Source organism: Amblyomma mixtum, chromosome 3, assembly GCF_055824585.1.
Source record: "Amblyomma mixtum isolate Tamu chromosome 3, ASM5582458v1, whole genome shotgun sequence".
Taxonomy (NCBI): Eukaryota; Metazoa; Arthropoda; class Arachnida; order Ixodida; family Ixodidae; genus Amblyomma; species Amblyomma mixtum.
This window is the reverse complement of record NC_143014.1, coordinates 13,567,394-13,585,951: the sequence shown is the minus strand read 5'-3', so window position 1 is coordinate 13,585,951 and position 18,558 is coordinate 13,567,394. Positions and strand designations below refer to the sequence as shown.

Sequence of the window (18,558 nt, the reverse complement as noted above, 5' to 3'; positions counted from 1 at the left end):
TGCAATGAGTCAAGAGAGGGTGAAAGCATCTCGAACGCCGAGTAGTTCACCTAAGAAAGCAATCGCGGGGCATCTCTTTTCAGATGTCGGTATTCTTTACTGAAGTTGGTCTCAAGCACCTCGGCCTGTCCATACCTCTTGTGATGCCTAGACCCCTGCCTAGAAGAAACTCCTCTTGATAACTTCGATGCTGTTGGCTTCCATGGCACCTCCGGTGACCATGATGCCTGAGCGGGGAGGGATGCTCACTTGTTCCTCCAGGGAGTTCTCATTGACGGGATGGCCTCGTCCGTGGAAAGTGTGATCAGCTTGGATCGCAGGTCAATGATCGCCTGATGGTCATTAAGGAAATCCATGCCCAAGATCACGTTGTGAGAACATTGCTGTAGCATTACCAAGGTCATAGAATAGGTGTGTCCATTGACAGTCACTCATGCAGTGCATCGTCCCGATAGCGTAATAAGGTGGCCTCCCACGGTGCAAATTTTTGGGCCATCCGAAGTGGTTGCGGCTCTCCTCAGGCGCATGTTCAATTCATCACCAAATAATCAGCTCCAGTGTCGACTAGAGCAGCAACTTTCCGACCTTCTAAGTCAGATGTCTAGGCTCTCGCGTTGCACGTGATCCTTGGTGTCGCCGAGTATGTGAATCACTGTAGTTGCCAGGCCTTTCTTCAGTCTGCAGTCAGGTTGTGTCATGGCTGACCTCACCTCCGGAGAGATTTAGTTACCCCTACAGGGCTGGCAGACCGCCCTCATGTGGCTGCTGCACGGCTGCGACGAAGCAATGGAAACTGCGCACAGAGACCTCGATGGGCAGCTCTACGTGACAAGTATTCCGCTATCTCCCATGGCTGCTGGCCAGGTTGTGGTCGTGGTGCACCATAGGCGAAACCCCGGAGGCCTTCGGAAGAGCGTGGTCGGGCTCATCGCAGTGGAAACAGTATAGTGAGCAGTCCGAGGTTTTCTGTGCGGCGCTTGCTGCGCGGGCGCTCCAGGCTGGCCTTTGGCTGCATACTGCCCTGAGGTTCTTGGGGCAGAGTTGTTGCTTGAGGGACGTCCAATGCCTGTTGAACTTTTTCATAAATGACGTCCATGAGCACCAGAGGCTGCGTTGGCAATGGCAAGAGTTGGCGCAGTTCTTCGCTAATGACTTTACATATAATCTCTTGCAAGCATAGTTTCCGGACGAATCACAGAGACTTTGGTTGTGCGGTTGTGTTGGCTGGCTCGGGCATCAAGAGTTTCTAAGGTAGACATTTCTTGAATGCTGTCAGTAGATTTGGGAGGGTTGCAAATAAAGCCTATCCTTGACGCCTCGCATCAAAAGCCTTAGTTTCTTTACCTCCATCACCTCAGGGTCTATGCACCAGCAAAGGAGTTTCATTTCCTAGGCGTACGTTGTGACGGACTCATTGGACTGTTGGATGGAGTCCAGCAGTACCTCGGCCCTCCTTGCGTACAGCGCTCGTGAAAGCCTTCACTAGCTACCCTTGAATATATCCCACGTAGCCAAGGGTGTTTCGTGATTTTCGTACCACGTTTTAGAGCAGTCACGAGCAAAGAAAACACATTGGAGCTTCATATCATTCTCCCACCAGCTAAATGTTGTCACTGATCGAGCCATTCTTCAGGGCCTACATCAGAGGTACCATTGAAAGTTGACGGTACCAGCGGCTGCTACAGGTGGTATGCACTGGCGCACAGCCACGCCGTGGCACTGCGGTGCGCCACCACCAGCAGCCTTGATTAAGGTGCACATGCACATAGCAGACGAACTCCTGCTCAGCAAGCATGTTTTCTTCTCGTGTCACATTCAGACTGCCACTTGGAATCTGCGTGCATCGCAGATTTGGCCAGTAGAGGCTGGGCGCGTTAGCCGCACGTAACTATGTCATAGACGAACACCACTTCGATTGTGTTGATAAACACAAAGATCAGCTGACTAGAGAAGTTATCGAATCGTCTGAGATCTTGAAGCTGGGTCAGAGGTGTGTAAGCACCCCTTCTGTCGCTATCTTGCAGAAAGAACATGAATTTTTGCACATGTGTTAGCCTTGTGTTATCAAATAAGTGCCCGGTCGGAGGGATATCTGTCACGGTTCTTTGTATTTTTTTTTTTGTTTTTCAGTGTCGCTGGTCCCTTTATAAGCATGGCTTACTGAATAGACATTCTGTTGTTAGTCAGTGCTGTGTATCGTCCCTTCCTTTCCTCTGGCCTTGTGCCGTTGCGCTGTTTCACAAGAAATCACTTCGATTGGGCAGCTGTGCTCCTGTTAGCGCTGCTCGAACCTGTCGAGGAAACAGGTGCTGCGATGAAAACTGGTCGCGGATTTGGTTCCCCAGGCCTCTATTTGAGGATAGAAGCTCGGATAGTGGTCACTGACAGCAACGCTTCCATGAAACCAGAGAGCCGCATTCAGTTAAGACACATTCGCGGAGGAGAGATCAGTGATCTGGCCTCTCTACGGCGTCTGTGGTGCATGAGCACACCAGGTAAATATCTGACAAAAGGCACCGATTATGTCTAGTGTGTGAGTCCTCTGCACACAACGCATACTCATGACCGGACTTGGGAAGCCTTGTTACCACTCTGGATCAGGCGTTCTTTTGCCCAAAGGTGGTCACTGATTGTCACAACGACCACTCATAAGGCAGCAAACTGGGTTAGGCAGTTGATCATTTTTGCACTATGCCCACCATGTTGACAGAGTTTGTCACGAGAGTACCTGCTATGTGACACTTGATAGGCCGTGCTTCATCAGTGCCATGTCTTTTTCGTGCTGGCACATCTGATAACATAGCGCTTGGTGCAAAAATTAGTGCGCTGTTTTGGTAGGGCTTGAGGTTGCGCAACGCCAGCTCGCAATCCTGCAGCATCACCCTGATGCAAGCGCAGCGTTCACATCCTCCATGATATAAAGACTCCACGATTCCACCGAAAAATGGAGCGCATGCCCCAAGAATTAATTTCAAGACCAAAGAAAGCACGAGGTCACATCCTTTCGCTCAACATTTAAGCAAACTTTGGTGGCTGTCTTGCGCTTGTTTAGGATGCACCTCGTCCAAAACATTTCGACAGGTCAACCTGAGATTAAAAACTGAAGCGCTATATCAAGGCCAGATATGTACTACAGCTCGGAAATCAACAGCTCTTCGCAGGTACACGCAGTCCACAGTAATGCAAGAAGCATGAAAACGCGCAGGAGCTAACGAGTGACGCCGGGTCACCGATCTCTTCCTTGCGAATGTGCCTGAGCTACACGTAGCTTTCCAGTTTCACAGAAGCATTGTTGACCAACTTTCGTCGCGGCACCTGTTTCCTCAACAGGTTGGAGCAGTGCTAACAAGCGCAGCTGTCCAATCGAAGTGGCCTTCGTTATTTACGTGTAGCTAATGCGCCCATCGTCTACCGCCCGAATCTCTGATGCACGCAGATTCCAAACGGCAGTCTGAATGTGACACACAAAGAAAACAATGCTTGCAAAGCAGGAGTTTGTCTGCTATGTCCACCTCGGCCGGCTGCGGCGCGGCTGTGTGCCAGTTCATATCACCTACAGGATGACTGTGGTCTACGCTGATGCTTCTTTCCGCTGTGTTCCGGAAGGGTCCCAGGTAGCTCTCCTTGCAGACGTTGGCTGGCTCGATGGACTGGTGGCAGGTCCTCCGGTGTCACGGTTTACAGGGGTACATGGACTGCTACCCAGCACCTCCATCAGGTGTCATGCAGTGGTGACGGCAGTCGGCAAGTCGGGAAGACAGCGAAAAGGGCTTTCAAAAGAAACTGTCTATTGGGCTGACACGTGCCCACAAAGAACCAAATGACTCTGAGGCGGCGTTCGCAACAAGCGTACTCGGCAGTCATCGAACCGAATGCTCTCGGCCGTGCTCAATTTAAAGCTGGCCATTGAGACAAGGTGCCGAAGCAAGAAACTTGAACAATCTGCTGCGATCTAGATAAGCCTGGTTGCATCTCACAAACAATGATAAAGCCAAGTGGCTCTGAGCGTGAATAAAACTACAAAGATCAGAGAGGCAAGAAATTCGTGCGACATTATCGACCGCAGCAAAGCCTCCACCATCGTAATGCACGCAGCCTTCCATCACCACCACCGCCGCTGCTATGAATTTCGCACTGCCCGTTCATTGTTGCACCCTTTCTCTAGGGGCCAGCTTCTTTCTGCGCTACTACTTTCCCCATGCGTGCTACGCGGTTCGGGATCCATCCTCTACCAGCTTGTTAGTCTGGTGGTGAAGGCCACTGTAGTAGAAGCAGCGACAAGATATTCACGTGCCTTGGTTGCAAATATAACACAAGACACATTCTGAATGGTACCAGGGCCCCTTTAGGGGGAGACGTGGGTCTCAAAATGAAAACTTTTATTGGAGATATCATAATGAAATTAGGCATGTATGTGTTTCTTGGTTCAAAAATACTATTAGTTTTGTACATCTAAATCAGTCTTCACATTATAAGAAAATACCTGAAGCCAAAATTAGGTAATTTCTTTCAGGTCATTAAGACACTTTTTCTCAATATTGTTTCACGTGGATTGAAATGGAGCTATAGCCAAGGGCCTGCCATGCAGAGCTATGCTATTTATGTTGTTATTGAGGCACATCATCATATAAAAATGTTCAACTTCGTCGAAGCTCCATAATTACCAAACATAATTAAGTGACATTTTGCAGAAAATTTCGCATGTTCCACTCAGGCATAAAAAAATACCATAGCTCCATATTTCAGTTCTTTCTAAATTACACGGTACAAGATTAATTGAAATTACACCATAAAAACATTACAAAAACTTCCATAAGGCTAGTCATGTTGCAAACAATGCGAATTTGAGAAAATGGCATCTGAAGTGCGCGTGCCAGCCATTCGAAGATCATTGTAGACGCCTCAGAAAACTGCGAAATGAGAACGTCCCAAAAGCATTTCACAACAGTGAGTAACACCAGTATGTTGGAAAGGGCGCCAGCTTTCGAATAAGACCAAGGCCACGGGGGATGTAGTTGCAGGAGGCAAGGGGCACGAAGAAGCGCGGCTGCATTTTGCTCTCAACTTGCCATTTCAGCGTGAACTTTTTCAGGCAGGAGTATACTGAATCCGAATATGCCATTTCTGAAAAATCCAAATTTTCACATTTTTTTGCCATTTTTAGACCCACGTCTCCCCTTAGCTGCCGCTGTAGCTCAGTAGTTATGGTGCTAAGCTGCTGACCCGAAAGACGCGGGTTCGATCCCGGCCATGGTGGTCGAATTTCGATGGAGGCGAAATTCTGGATGTCCATGTACTGTGCAATGTCAGTGCACGTTAAAGAACCCCAGGTGGTCAAAATTACCGAGCCCTCCACTATCATAGCCTGAGTCGCTTGGGGACATTAAACTCCACAAACCAACCCAACCTTAAACAACCACACTGGGAGGATTCCTTGTCGCACAATGCTGCAGGGGTGGGCACTTTCAGGCAACCACTCTGCTGGTTGTATGAAGAACAATGGTGAAATCAGAGAATGCAATCTAAAGAGGACGCACCCTTTTAAAGTGATGTGCACCACTGCATGGTCTGAGCTGTACTGGTCACCCAATCCACACGGCCGCTGTGTTTGGATACTGCAGTATTTCTGTACCCGAGTGGAATACCCAACCAAACAATGCATTCACCTCGCCATTCCTTTTGCACTCAGGTATGATTAGTACATCATGTTTCTGCTCCTTCACAGTGGAATGACCACACCACTACACAGAAGGACTGGAGCGCACAAATTATGCGGAGAAAGCTCAGGTGTACAAAAGTAAATACTTGAGGAATTACTGTATGGTGTATGGGGTTTAACGTCCCAAAGCGACTCAGGCCATGAGGGAGGCCGTAGTGATGGGCTCTGGAAATTTCGACCACCTGGGGTTCACTGACATCGCACAGAACATGGGCCTCTGGAATTTCGCCTCCATCAAAATTCGATCGTCGCAGCTGGGATCAAACCCACGTCTTTCGGGGCTGGTTTGGGACTCCCTGCCTCGCCTCACTGCATGGGCAGGTGAGGGCGTGCGGGTGCTCACGTTCTACTGCGCAGCATGACCACGGATAGCATCACGTGGATTCTGTCTTTCTGCAATTAAACGCACGCCGTAGAATGCTTCTCTCAGCTCAACTGGTGAATTATTAGACTTTAAATTTCACACAGAAACGACATTTGGTCAGCAAAATTGTTTTGTGCTACATTTGTTTGGGCCACTTGCCGGAATCGATCAGAAAAGTTGGATATTTGCATCATTGCACCGATTACACTGGTGGTGCCATCTCATTTGTCGGCCATGGGGATTTGCAAAAGGAGGTGGGTGTTTTGCAGGAGGTTTGACGATTTAGTGGAGTTTTGGCCAAACTAGGTTTTTTGTGAGCACTGCTAAAGCAGTTGAAAAAAAGTGTCTTCAAACCTCCCGCAAAACACACCATCCCTCTCCTTCGCTGAATCTCTACGGCCGACAAGTGAGATGGCACCACTGGTACAGTGGCTGGAATAGGGAAGTGTGCCGAAGGCGCGGCCGCTCGCGTGTGCTTCCGCGATGCAACCGCGAGGCGGCGCTGGCGATTGCTTACACGTCGCTTCCTACAGGCGTGCTATGCGTTTCGCGCTAGAAACGCGGGTTTGCAGTGGTTCTTTCGGTTCTTAAAATAGTATATCCGGACTGCAATTCGTTCACTTGCATGCTACAATGGCAGTGACGATATATCTGCGCCTTTCATCAGCTTTCGTTCGATAAAACTTGCTCACTGCGGCCACGGTAGTTGCGCTTTAGTTACTGCCCGAGCACAGTAGCGATGCGCTGCATAGTGACGCTCTATCGCAATCAGCACTGGATTAAGGGGGGGTCTAAGGGGGCTGCAGCCCAGGGCCTCACCTCCGACAGCAGGAGAAGGGGCCCATTTATTCTAACTTGCTTAGTGTATGGAACCGCGGGCAATGGAACGTTGAGCGACATGTATGAAGCAAGAAAAACAGAACGAGGAGATGGGCCCCCAGCTAATGTAACTTCGTTTAGCCGAATCAGTTAGGAAGAGCTTGTCGAGCTGCAAAAACAGGAATCCCCCCCAACCCTGAGGGGGCCCCCTTTCTTACGTAGCGATATATGCGCTTGCTTACGGATTGCGGAAAGGTTTTCGTGGTTTTCTGTCAATCCTCCCATTCTGTGGCATCTGAAGGTGTTGTGTATTTGAGAATTCTGGAGTCGGCATAACATACGCTTTTACAGAGCGTCGAGGTGGGACTCCCACCTCGCCGCCAAGCATTTTGCTAGAACTGCTTTCCTAATCCGCTAAAAATCCACTGATTAATTTTTAAAACCACACATATATCTGCTAACATGCAGTGCAGTGCTAGATGTGAAAAATACTTGCACTGCAGCCTCTGCACGGCTTACAAATGTACGGAAATGCAGCGCTTTAGTTATGTCCCAAGTATGATTAGAAGAGGTTAGGCAAAAACGAAACCAGAATACGCAGCAGAATTCGAAGTGGCGTCTACTTGTGCGAGTATCGTATACAGACTCTTGAGGAAATAACCCTTCTCTCAGCTACATGGGTGGATTGTTCGAGTTCGCATTGCACACAGATATGACATCATTTGGTCGTCAAAATTATTTGATACAACACCGGATTTTCTTCTTTAGCCTTACCAAATTGAAAAACAAATCAGGCTGTGCTAGCTTCTTGAACTTCCCACAGTTTCACTTTGTGCTCTGGCGGCCACTAGGAAAGCGAGACACTCGTTTATGGGTTTATGTTTAGGTTTATGGGCTCTAACATCCCATATCAAGCCCGGCTGTGCGGGACGCCGTAGTTAAAAGCTCCGGATAATTTCGACCACCTCAAGTTCTTTAAAGTGCACTGATATCGCATAGTGCACGGGCCTCCCTAGCCTTTCACCTGCAGCGAAATGCGAACGCCGTGCAATTTATTTTTTTGTCCGTTCTTTTTTCTTGGGATTGGTCCTGTAGAGCCAGGTGAAATTTAATTTTTTGAGGAAATAAAAGGAGCAGTAACTGCCTCACTTCTAGGTGGACACCTGAACTGTGTCTTGAGGGGAGGGAGGAAGGTGTGAATGAAAGGAGTGAAAGAGATACCATTGGTTTCTCGGTTTATAGGGGTTTAACGTCCCAAAGCAACTCAGGCTATGAGAGACGCCTTAGTGAAGGGCTCTGGAAATTTTGACCACCTGGGGTTCTTTAAAGGGGCACCGCGATGATTTCCTCGGTGCCAGTTAATATCATTAAATAGATTCATCATGCTTTCCAGAGACCAGAGCAAAAAGAATTATTGAAATCGGAGCATGCAAACGAAAGTTATTCCACTATGAAAATTCGAAATGAAAAGCTCAGACGAAAACGCACTTCACTCGCCCATTTCACTCACCCAGTACCGAGATTGGGCGCTACCAATCAGAACCGCGCCTGGCGCACACGCAGCGGAAGCGTCCATGCAGTTGTTGCTTTGTCGGGGCTGTAGACACCCGCGCATTTTGATGGTGTCTTCCCCCCGTGTACGCGACCGACGCTGTAGTCAAGGCAGGGGCGACTAACAACAAAGGAAGCTCCCCGAAGTTTCTTTTTTAGTCGGACTGGAAGGCTGTCGGCAGTAGCTCCCCTCCCCCCCAAACTCGACTCCCGTCTCCTGTCCGGCCTTTCTCTTCACAATTTTGGGCAAGGTGTGTCGACTGGCTTTTTTTTTTTTTCGCTGCCGTCTTGGTATGGTCACGGCCGGTCTCGACGCGCGCGCTTTCTGTTTGAGCCAAGGTTTTTTGAACAGCGCTGGCTGCCACGAAGGTTTGAAGCGGAATGGAAAGTGTCGCCCCTAGCTGTATTCTTGTTAGTTTTCATTCGCTTTCCCTGCTTCTTTCCAGTTTTTGTGGCATGCGAAAAGCTTTCAGTACACAGAGACATAATATTTTGGATTCATTTCGCAAGTATAAAGGAACAATATGCAAACTGGACGCCCAACCAATGAGAAAGGCAGCGCCCTATCTGGATGCCTCCTCATTTCCGCTGCCGCAAATGGCCGCCGCGTTGCGATACCATCGGCTCGAAACAAGCATTTCTAGCGAAGATTAAAATATCAAATATTATGATTTCGGTGATCTCACTGCGCGTTCGGGACTCACAATGTCCCTTACTCTGCATACAAAGAATAAAGACCCCATGCTTTATCTACGTCGCAGGGCACCTTTAAGTGCACTGACATCGCGTAGTACACAGACCGCCGTGGCCCGGAATCGAACCCGCACCTTTCGGGTCAGCAGCCGAGCAGCATAACCACTGATCTACCACGGCGGCAAAAAAAAGAGGTGCCGTTGTAGAGGGCTCAGGAATAATTTCGACCTCCCGGGGATCTTGAACGTGCTCTGAAATCACGCAGTGCACACGCACCTTTTTGTATTTCGCCTCCATCAAAGCATGGCCGCCGTGCGGCTCAGTTTCAACCCAGGTACTCGGCTCAGCACCGAGCACGCTCACCACTTATCCAGGACTTAAATTCTGGTAATCAAATGTGCCCCATGAGGGAAGTAGTAAATGTGTAATCAAATTAATTTTAATAAATTTTAATGATACCCTCTCGGGGCACTAATCTACGAATGTTTCTATTTCCTAGTCGCTGCCGGAGCACCCAGTTCAACTTTAAGAAGCTAGCTCAGCCTGCTTTTCTTTAATGCATTAGCACTAAAACAGTGCTGCGAACAGAAAAACCGTCTGTCGGCTTGTGTGCGGTGTCATTGAAAGAGAAGAGCAGGCCGCGCGCTACAATGCAGCCCCACAAGTTGTCGATCAGCTCACGTGGCTCTTCAGTGGCGTTCGGTGTTCGGCCATAGACGGGCACGTGTCGCGCGCTCCAAGAGTCACGTTGTGTTTTGTGCGCCGTGAAACTAATGCTACTGCGTTACTGTTGCATGAATCCGATTGATCGCACTTCATTCTTTTTAATTTGGTGGAATTACAATGAAACATGGGATATATTCCAGTAGTGTAGCAAGGGGGTCAGTGGAGGGAGAGGGGGCATACATGCGCATTAGCCCAGGGCCCCCATTTTTCTTAATCCGGCCCTGATCGCAATTCGACTTTGCCGCTCAGATTACTATGCCAAATGCAACCATCACGTGCTACGGGCGTGAATGGGGCCTTTGGCGCACTCGGACTTTTTCCCATAAAAATCGACTGGTCATGTACACTAGTTCTATGTACAAAAATTTTGCACAGCATGAATGCAGTAGTCGCATTCCTGATAATTGACTGTTATTAAAGAAATGGCTTGAATTAAAGTGGACATCTGGCCGCCGCGGTGGCTCAGTGGTTATGGTGCTCGGCTGCTGACCCGAAAGACGCGGGCTCGAACCCTGCCGCGGCGGTTGAATTTCTTTGGAGGAGGAATTCTTGAGGCCCGTGTACTGTACAATATCAGTGCACGTTAAAGAACCCCAGGTGGTCGGAATTTCCGCAGCCCTCCACTACGGCGTCTCTCATAGCCTTAGTCGCTTTGGGACGTTAAACACCATAAACCAAACCAAACCTAAAGTGGACATCCAACGCGTATGAAATTATAACTTAAGTTTCTGTGAGCGCTGATCATTATTTAATTCTAAAATAAGCATTGTGCTTGACTCGTCCAAATAATATGATTAGCTTCATGCAAATAAAACCCTACCATACATTCCTGGTGGAACTGTTGATTGCTGTTACACTGAACAATAATTCATATTCACTTCATAACAGAATTCATGGTAATTAGACGTTTCTTTAATGTCACATTAGTTTCAAATAGATTAGTAGCATACAAGACACACTTCGGAGAAAATTCAACAACACATATCTGAAAGCGCATGGTCCTCAAGTTGTTCTGCTAAGTTTCAAATGTTTTTTCTTCTCCCTTGTGAAAGTGCGGTCTTTGTTCAGGGACTTTGTGTAGAAGTGAAGACGTGTCATGATGAAGAACTTTACAATGCTACTTGTCAGAGCTTCCTTATGCGCAATGCAGCCAACGTGTGGCATTTGTTGCATGTGCTGCATAATCTCTGTGATGCTGTCTCTGTGCAGCTTGTTCCAACTAAACCAAATGGTGAAAGAGTCCTCCAGTGCTTCAACAAAAGCAAACAGCTCACGTGTTGGATACAGCAGGCCGCCTTGGTCACAGAATGATGTGAAGGATGAAAGTTGCTCTTCTGCGTTCTCTGCTGATGTAAGGAGAGCATCGAAGCAATCTCGGCATTTTGTTGCGAGGACCTTTTGTCGTGCAACATATCCTGCTAGGCAGTACGCCAGTCTGGTGGCGTCACTTGTTTACAGCTCTGGCGCTAATGAGGTCTGGGGAATGCTAGACGCTTCACCCAGTTTGGTTACCAGAGTCCAGCAGGGTGTCCCAGCTAGAGCCTCGAGCGTTCCGCCTGCACAATTGCCAGGTTATAGAAGCTAAGGCAGTTCAGTGGCCGATGTCGGGTGGTCATTGCAGCCATTAAAAGCTTTTCGATGGCATCTTGACTAAGCCTCGAGGTTAAAATGTACTTGTAGCCAACTTTTTCGTTGAGGTAGGCCAAGAGCTCCAGGGTGGCTTTCAAAGTTACTCTAAGCCCCTCAGCAGTACCGGGTGACAGGAAGCCAGCCTTTGAAGGCCCTGTGTTCGCTTCCCACTCATCAATGTATGCAAGGGCTTTTTTCAAGATATCTTCTTTTTTCGAGTTCGGCCTAAGTGCGCTTGATGGCACTCTTGATGTCACTGCATCGATCAGATTATGCATGAAGGCGACGAACTTTGCGGTAGCATCAGTGTAGTCACAGGAATCTGCAATTTTGTTCTTGTACAAAAACAACCCATGCAGAACTTGTGGGCTAAAGAGGTGGAATGCCAAATTAACCTTCATTTTTTCCAAGTTATTAGGGCTCAAGTGGACATTAGTTATTTTTGGCATTGCTTTCAATGTAACTTGACACTTGTCATGGTCATGGGCTACCTTGATGGGCCATACGTCCACATGCCCCTCTAGTGTTTTGAAGCCTGCCTTGATGAAACCATTGCGGACACATTTTACTAAGTGTGGAAAGTCGGAGAAGAAGAAACGGCGCCTGTCATCTCCACAAGGTTGGGCTGTCGATGGGTTGATAGCTTTTGAGCTGGCTGAAATGCCAAAATTGCACCACATTGCCCGATTCCATGACGCCCCATCACAGGTGACGAAGTCAACCTTCAGATCAGCTTTTTCAGAAAGCAGCACAGCTTCCAAAAGAATCTTCGAGAGCAATGGTGCTTTAACATTTCCCTTAGAACCAAAAACACGAAGGATTTGATGCAATGACCCTGAAAGGGGCTGAAACATAATAACGAGACCATGGTCACAAGTAACTGTCTTGTCAGCCTCAGGAGTGTAGGGGCCAAGATCAACAAACCCGTCCACTCTACCAGAGCCGCTTGCAACAGCGAAGTTTTCTGCAAGCTTCATCTCGTCGACAATGAGGCCACCATGGCACTCAAATTCAGTCATCTCTCGCGTTTTTCTTGATATGCCACAAAGCACTGCTGCATTGAATCCAAATCTGCTTTCGTATTTCTTCGTATACTTCCTGAGACAAGTGCGGCTAGGTAGCACGAGTATTTTTTGTTTTCGCACATGTTCGTAGAGACGTGGACTTTTCATGTGCATTATAATGCATTCTAACATCCACTCTGGATTATAGCGCATCCCCTTGACAGATTTGCAGCTTCCAGGCTCAAAACACTGCATGATTGCCACTCTTTGTTTTTGTGACAGCTTTTCTATCTTTTTTTAGCACAGTAATTTCTTCAATATCCTCATTCTCCTGCTTCATTTCAGCGATGGTTCGATCCAAGCTTTTTACTTTGGCTCTGAGACATCTCACTGCTTCGGTTCTTGCCCTCAACTTCTTTCCATTATCATACCTGACATTTCGGTTCTTTTCCCGGCACCGTTGATTAATTAGAAGCCTTCGCAAATACTTGCAGGCGACGCACCGCATCTCATTTTCGCTCACTGCACCTTTGCACCGTATATGACAGAAGCCTTGAGCAGCTGACATGGGAGAACTCCTGCGCAAACCTGCATGCTATCAACCTCCTGCAGCACGGACGCTGCAGGATCACATTCGTCGTCTATCGCAGCGAGTTCCACACCCCGGACGAACACCTGATGCTTGACAGCACAGCCCTCACTGCGGAAGTTTCTGAGCAGGAAGGAGACCCATGTTCGGCCCTGGCAGGCACACACTGTACGACACTGTTAGCGGCTCTTCACAAAAAACATGCTTTCCCCATTTATCCGATGGGAGGGTGACGTTTCTGGCATCCAAAGTTCTTGGTAGCTCCAATTCGTGAGACGCGGGTACATCTGCTGAAATATCGCTGGCCGGCGGAACTGTTCGTCGCCTCTTCGAAGGCACGACCTGGGGGTCCAGTCGCTCTTTTGGGTTTCTCTTCTTGGGCACGGGCTTGGAGAGATACTTAGGCACGTTCGGGAAGTTTGTTGGAACGGCATCCGGCTGAAGGACCGGTCTGCTTCTTTCCAAACGCACTGTCTCACCTTGTATTCATGATATTGTTCGCAGCGCAACAAGAACGGGAAAAACGAAAGACGATGGAGTGACACAAACAAGCGCTGACTATCAACTAGTTTTTATTGCAGAAAAAACTTATTTGTGTCACTCCATCGTCTTTCGTTTTTCCCGTTCTTGTTGCGCTGTGAACAATATCATGAATACTTACCAACTCGCCCAGATTTCTGCTTTGCTCACCTTGTATGTTGTGTTCGAAATAACGTAACACAAACTGAGGATCAAAATGAAGCTCGCAAACAGCGGCGTTCCGTTCGAGGGGCTTGTCGGCTCTTGGGATATTCCTCTGCCACTTCAGAAAAAGCTCCTCGTCCTTGGGCACACCGAAAAGCGACAGCTTTTCTTTGGAAGATTTGTACCCGGTTGTGCAACCGGGCACAAAACAGTGGCTTTGACGCCGGCTCATCACATGCACACTTTCAACGAGCTAGAAAAAGCGTGCAGCGTACGGAAACCACTCAAATTGACAGAAAGAGCGCTGAAAACGTGGGCACATCGGCCTCCCATGCGCTCAGCTTGGCGTGTAAACGACGGCGAGCGCCACCCCGCGGATGCATCAGGAGGCTGTACTGTGGTTCCCATAGGAGCCGCTTGGCGGTAAACACACTTCAGTATTCCAGCCACTCTACCACTGATGCAATCGCTGAGATAACGGCTTTTGTTTTGTTGCAACTGCAGATGATGCAAATATTCGACTTCTTTTACTTGACTCAGGCAAGTACCACAAAACAAATCTAGCACAAAATTCTGAAAACCAAACACCATTTCTGTGCGAAATTTGAGCTCACAAGTTTAGGTGAGAAAAGCATTCTACGGCGCGCGTTTAATTGCGGAATAGTCTGCACATGAGACTGCCCGCACCCATGTTTTCAACAACCAGGGAAAGAAATCACATGGCACGCAGCTGATGCATGCCATCTGCACAGCACCTGCGCAGAACAAAACGCTGCGCGCACAGAGGAAGGAATCACATGCACAACCTTCCGGCGGGGCTTGTCGACTGCAGACGGCTGTGGACGGGAGACCTGGCCTGGTGCCGGTCACCGGGAAGCTGAAACACAAGCGCAGTCACTGCTTTTAGGCCGAGGTCAAGAGAAACACAGCTTGTGAAACAGTGCAAACGGGCGAAAGACTGAAAACGAACACACACAAACGAACGCTGCCCTTGTTCCTTTTCTGTCTTTCGTGTGTCTGCGCTATTCCACCGAAAACGAACTAGCTCAATTGTCCACCCTACGACAAAGCGTGCCCTTGACATAACCACACGACATGCACTTTACTAAGGTGGCGGTTTGCATAGTCAGCGTGCCACAGTGATGGGAAAATAATGCAGCAGGGTGCGTATCTCTCTTATGTCTCGTACCTCCCGCGCTGTTTTAACATCGCTGTGACACGAACTTAACCTTGAGCCTACAACTATGCCCGCGACTTAGGGTTACCTCATCTTTTTACGTGTCTAGCAGTAAAAACAAGCTCCAGAAAGTTGACAAGTAGAAAGGCTGAACAAGTATTATAGCTTATCGCTTTTCCTGGGCCCCATTATACACATCAACGCTTACCAGCCGAGAACATCGCAAAGAAACCTGCCGCGTTGACCGCCACATTTTCTCGGCCGGCCCCTCCAATTGCCGGAAGCCGGAAGCGCCAGAAGCATTCTAGCAAACGTTACCAGACTGATTCTATCATAGTAGTACGGTGGCTAGATCTGGCGCTGCTAGCAGATCGTCTGCTACTCATCGCGGTTGCATTTGGCTTTTCGCTCACCTCAGTTCTTGCTCAGAACGTAACTTTTTATGTTGACTACTTCTAGACACTACCGCTGAAGCAGATATTAAAGGTAAGAGGCAGCAGCTGCTTTATTTTCTGTTTCTGTCAGCTGTAGCGTTTATGGTAAAAATAAAAGAAGAGCCTCACGGGTGAGGAAGAGGCCTAAATTTTCTTTGTTGTGCCATATTGCCCCAAATTGTTTAGAAAATGCGAGTTGGCCGCCATATTTGCTGGTGGTGGTGGGTAGAGTCACTGTAAAATTTTAGTCACTCTAGTGGTGGGGATGGGAAGGGTGCCATAGAGTTTCTTACTGTTACCTATGAGAGAAGCCAACAGCCACAGAAACCAAGGGGCACAGGGGATTTTTAATTTATTTATTTATTTTGTGGTGTTGATCAATTTATATTACTGAATATGTTATCGCTTAAAGCTAATTGATTAGAAAAGTAGAAGAAAAAACAACCACATGCCGCCGGTGGGATCCGAACCCACGACCTCCGAATTACGCGTCCGGTGCTCTACCAACGAGCTACGGCGACGGCTGTCACACATCTCTAGTGAAGCAGCGCAACGGCACAAGGCCAAGGGAAGAAGAGGACAAACACAGCGCTGAACTGACAATCAAATGTTTATTTCGGATGCAATCAGCATATATATACTTCAGCACCTTCGAAAAAACAACAAAAGAAAGAGAGAGGAGCGGAAGGTTTCATCCCAGTCACTATGCGCATGCAGCTGTATCGCGTGTACATCGGTCATATGACATCAGATAGTTGTGCTCTTTCAACGAAATGGCTACGCATAAAGTCCCTTTATTAGCTTTTCTTTAGCTACGCATGGAGGAAGGACTAGAATATTGCTAGTGTGCCGAGGGCGCCCGCTTGGATGGCTCGGATGGCAATGAAAGCCGCCGCCGGCCGTGCGGGGGCGCTGCTAGGCGCAAGTGTGCTGCTTCAGCACTCCAGTGTGCCCGCTTGCCTGTAAGCGTCGCCGGATGCCAACATATTTCGGAGAATGTTCGTCTTAACCACTGATATCTACCCCGCCGGATCTTCGTAGGCGTTATTAACAGTTTCTGTCAGCACTGCTGAGTGAAAATGTTGTAGGTCTTTTGTTTTTATATTTACAGAAGGCAAAACGCAGCGTTGTGCGCGTGCCAGGTTCCGTTTTTTGTTCTGTATTTTGTTCTCTGCTTTGACATTTCTGCGAAAAAGCAGACGATAGCAGTTATCAGCCTGGTCATACAGTTTAGTGCGTGTATGTGTGTTTACATATCAATAATCTGGGAATAAAAAATGGTACCCGGAACGATTTCAGCTTTTATTTCATCAGAGAAAGAGCTTTTTTTTTTCGGCATCTCAACACAAGACTACAAATACACAATACAAAATACACAAGCTTAATACAAATTATGCAAACCGGTATTCGACTTTTCAGCTTTACCTTGAACTATTGGCAGTGCCGCAGCTTCAAATACTTCTGCCGCTGCCTTTGTTCTTGACGCTCTCTGTTCAAACCTTTCACAAGGAATCGAAGTCGCAAAAGAATGTAGAACTTAAGCACAGTTGCTAAAGTATTTTTTCCGTGTTCGGCACACCCTAGCTGAGGAAATGTCAAAGAGTGCAGGCACTGCGCAAACTCCTGCATGCTGCCTTCGTGCAGCTTATTTTTACTAAAAAAAGCAGTGAATGCATCCTCCATGACCCTTACAGCCTTTGCTAAGTCATCAGTGGGGTAAATTAGCCCACCGTTATCAAAATGAGCTGTGAACCTAGGAGTCAGCATCGTTCTGTGCATCTATTCGGGTGGTGCACAACAGGGCTGCGCAGCTGGTACACGGATTTCTAGCAACAGCTTTTCTAGCCACGTAGCCCGCAGCGTAATAAACTAAAGCTGAGTTGCTCTTTTTTTCAGAATATCCTTCATGGTCATCTTCAAGCTGAATGGATCGAAAAACATTCTCTGCTTCGTCAATGTTTCCACTGTCGAGAAGTGTTACGTCCTTTATTGCTGGTGGCAGGGTACAGACTGGCGGGGAAGCCGCCAACACGTGACACATGGTAGCTCAGGGTTGCTTGGCCCTAAAGATTGTCCCGCTATAACACTCCTCCCCCCTACGTCACGAAGTCCTTCAGATACGCAGGGCGGCTGCGTTGGCGCTGTGGTCGCTGGACTTGAAGGGAAGCACTCGCTTCACGGTCCTCACCACAGGAAGCAGATTCGGTACTGGGCGCTGCAGCCTCCTCCAGTCTTTCTCCTTGGTCCCGTCTTCCAGGGTCCTCTAGGCTTGAAGGAATGCCAAGCCCGGAACACCCTGCCGGGGAAGCAACCAGCGGTTCCTCCTCTTCACACATCCCAGAAGCGAAACTGTCCAATGCGTAGCTGGCAGAACGACTTCTGAGTTGGTCAACATGACGTCTCCATCGACGACCGTCCTTGGTGACGACCAAGTACGACACTGGTCCTGTGACAGCATCCACAATGCCCGGCAACCACTTGGGCCCATAGAGATAGTTGCGCACAAACACTCGATCCCCCACATCAAACAGTCGCACTGCCTGGCTACGGCGCTGCATCACCTGCTCTTGTTTCTGCTGCACACTGGACTGCAGGTCAGGATGCAGACGCTCTAACACAGTTGAAAGTTTCCTGCCCATTAGCAATTCGGCCGGGCTCTTGCCTGTTGTAGCATGAGGCAGGATATGCTGGGTCATTAAAAACCTAGCCAGACGTGTGTCGATATCGCCTCCAACCATTCGCTTGAGTACTCCCTTGGTTTCGCGCACCATGCGTTCTGCTTGACCATTCGAAGAAGGGTGATATGGGGCAACGGTCACATGTCGGATTTGATTCCGGCACATGAAGTCTCTGAACTCCTCCGAACAAAAGGCAGTGCCATTATCAGAAACAACAGTTTCTGGAATGCCATGGGTAGCAAAAAGGAAACGAAGCTTCGCACAAACTGTAGCTGTCGACATGGAATTCATCCGGCACACTTCCAACCACTTTGAGTGAGAGTCCACCACAATGAGGAAAACTTTGCCTTGGAAGGGCCCAGCAAAATCGATGTGTAGTCTTGTCCAAGGACGCTTGGTGAATTCCCAAGGGTGAATCTTTGCAGCTGCTGGCGCAGACCTGGATTCCTGACAACGTGCACAGTCTCTCACCTTCTGCTCAACATCTCTGT

The 18,558-nt window shown here is 48.4% G+C and overlaps 1 protein-coding gene and 2 pseudogenes across 2 annotated transcripts in view; all 3 read right to left on the bottom strand.

Moving 5' to 3' along the window:
- The window catches only part of Mitofilin (inner membrane mitochondrial protein mitofilin), an 84,856-nt gene extending 69,541 nt beyond the window's left edge, over positions 1-15,315 (bottom strand). For both annotated transcript variants that reach the window (XM_089578202.1, XM_089578203.1), the window contains exons 1-2: positions 15,164-15,315; positions 14,585-14,655 (exon numbers count right to left, since the gene is read on the bottom strand). In XM_089578202.1, the coding sequence (XP_089434328.1) occupies positions 14,585-14,655; positions 15,164-15,208 (116 nt within the window). In that variant the 5' untranslated portion in view covers positions 15,209-15,315. The remainder of the gene's footprint in view (positions 1-14,584; positions 14,656-15,163) is intronic.
- LOC149349266 (uncharacterized) lies at positions 12,608-14,469 on the bottom strand (annotated as a pseudogene).
- Positions 15,316-16,670: 1,355 nt separating the features above from the next.
- LOC149349264 (uncharacterized) lies at positions 16,671-17,430 on the bottom strand (annotated as a pseudogene).
- Between the last annotated feature and the right edge of the window lie 1,128 nt (positions 17,431-18,558).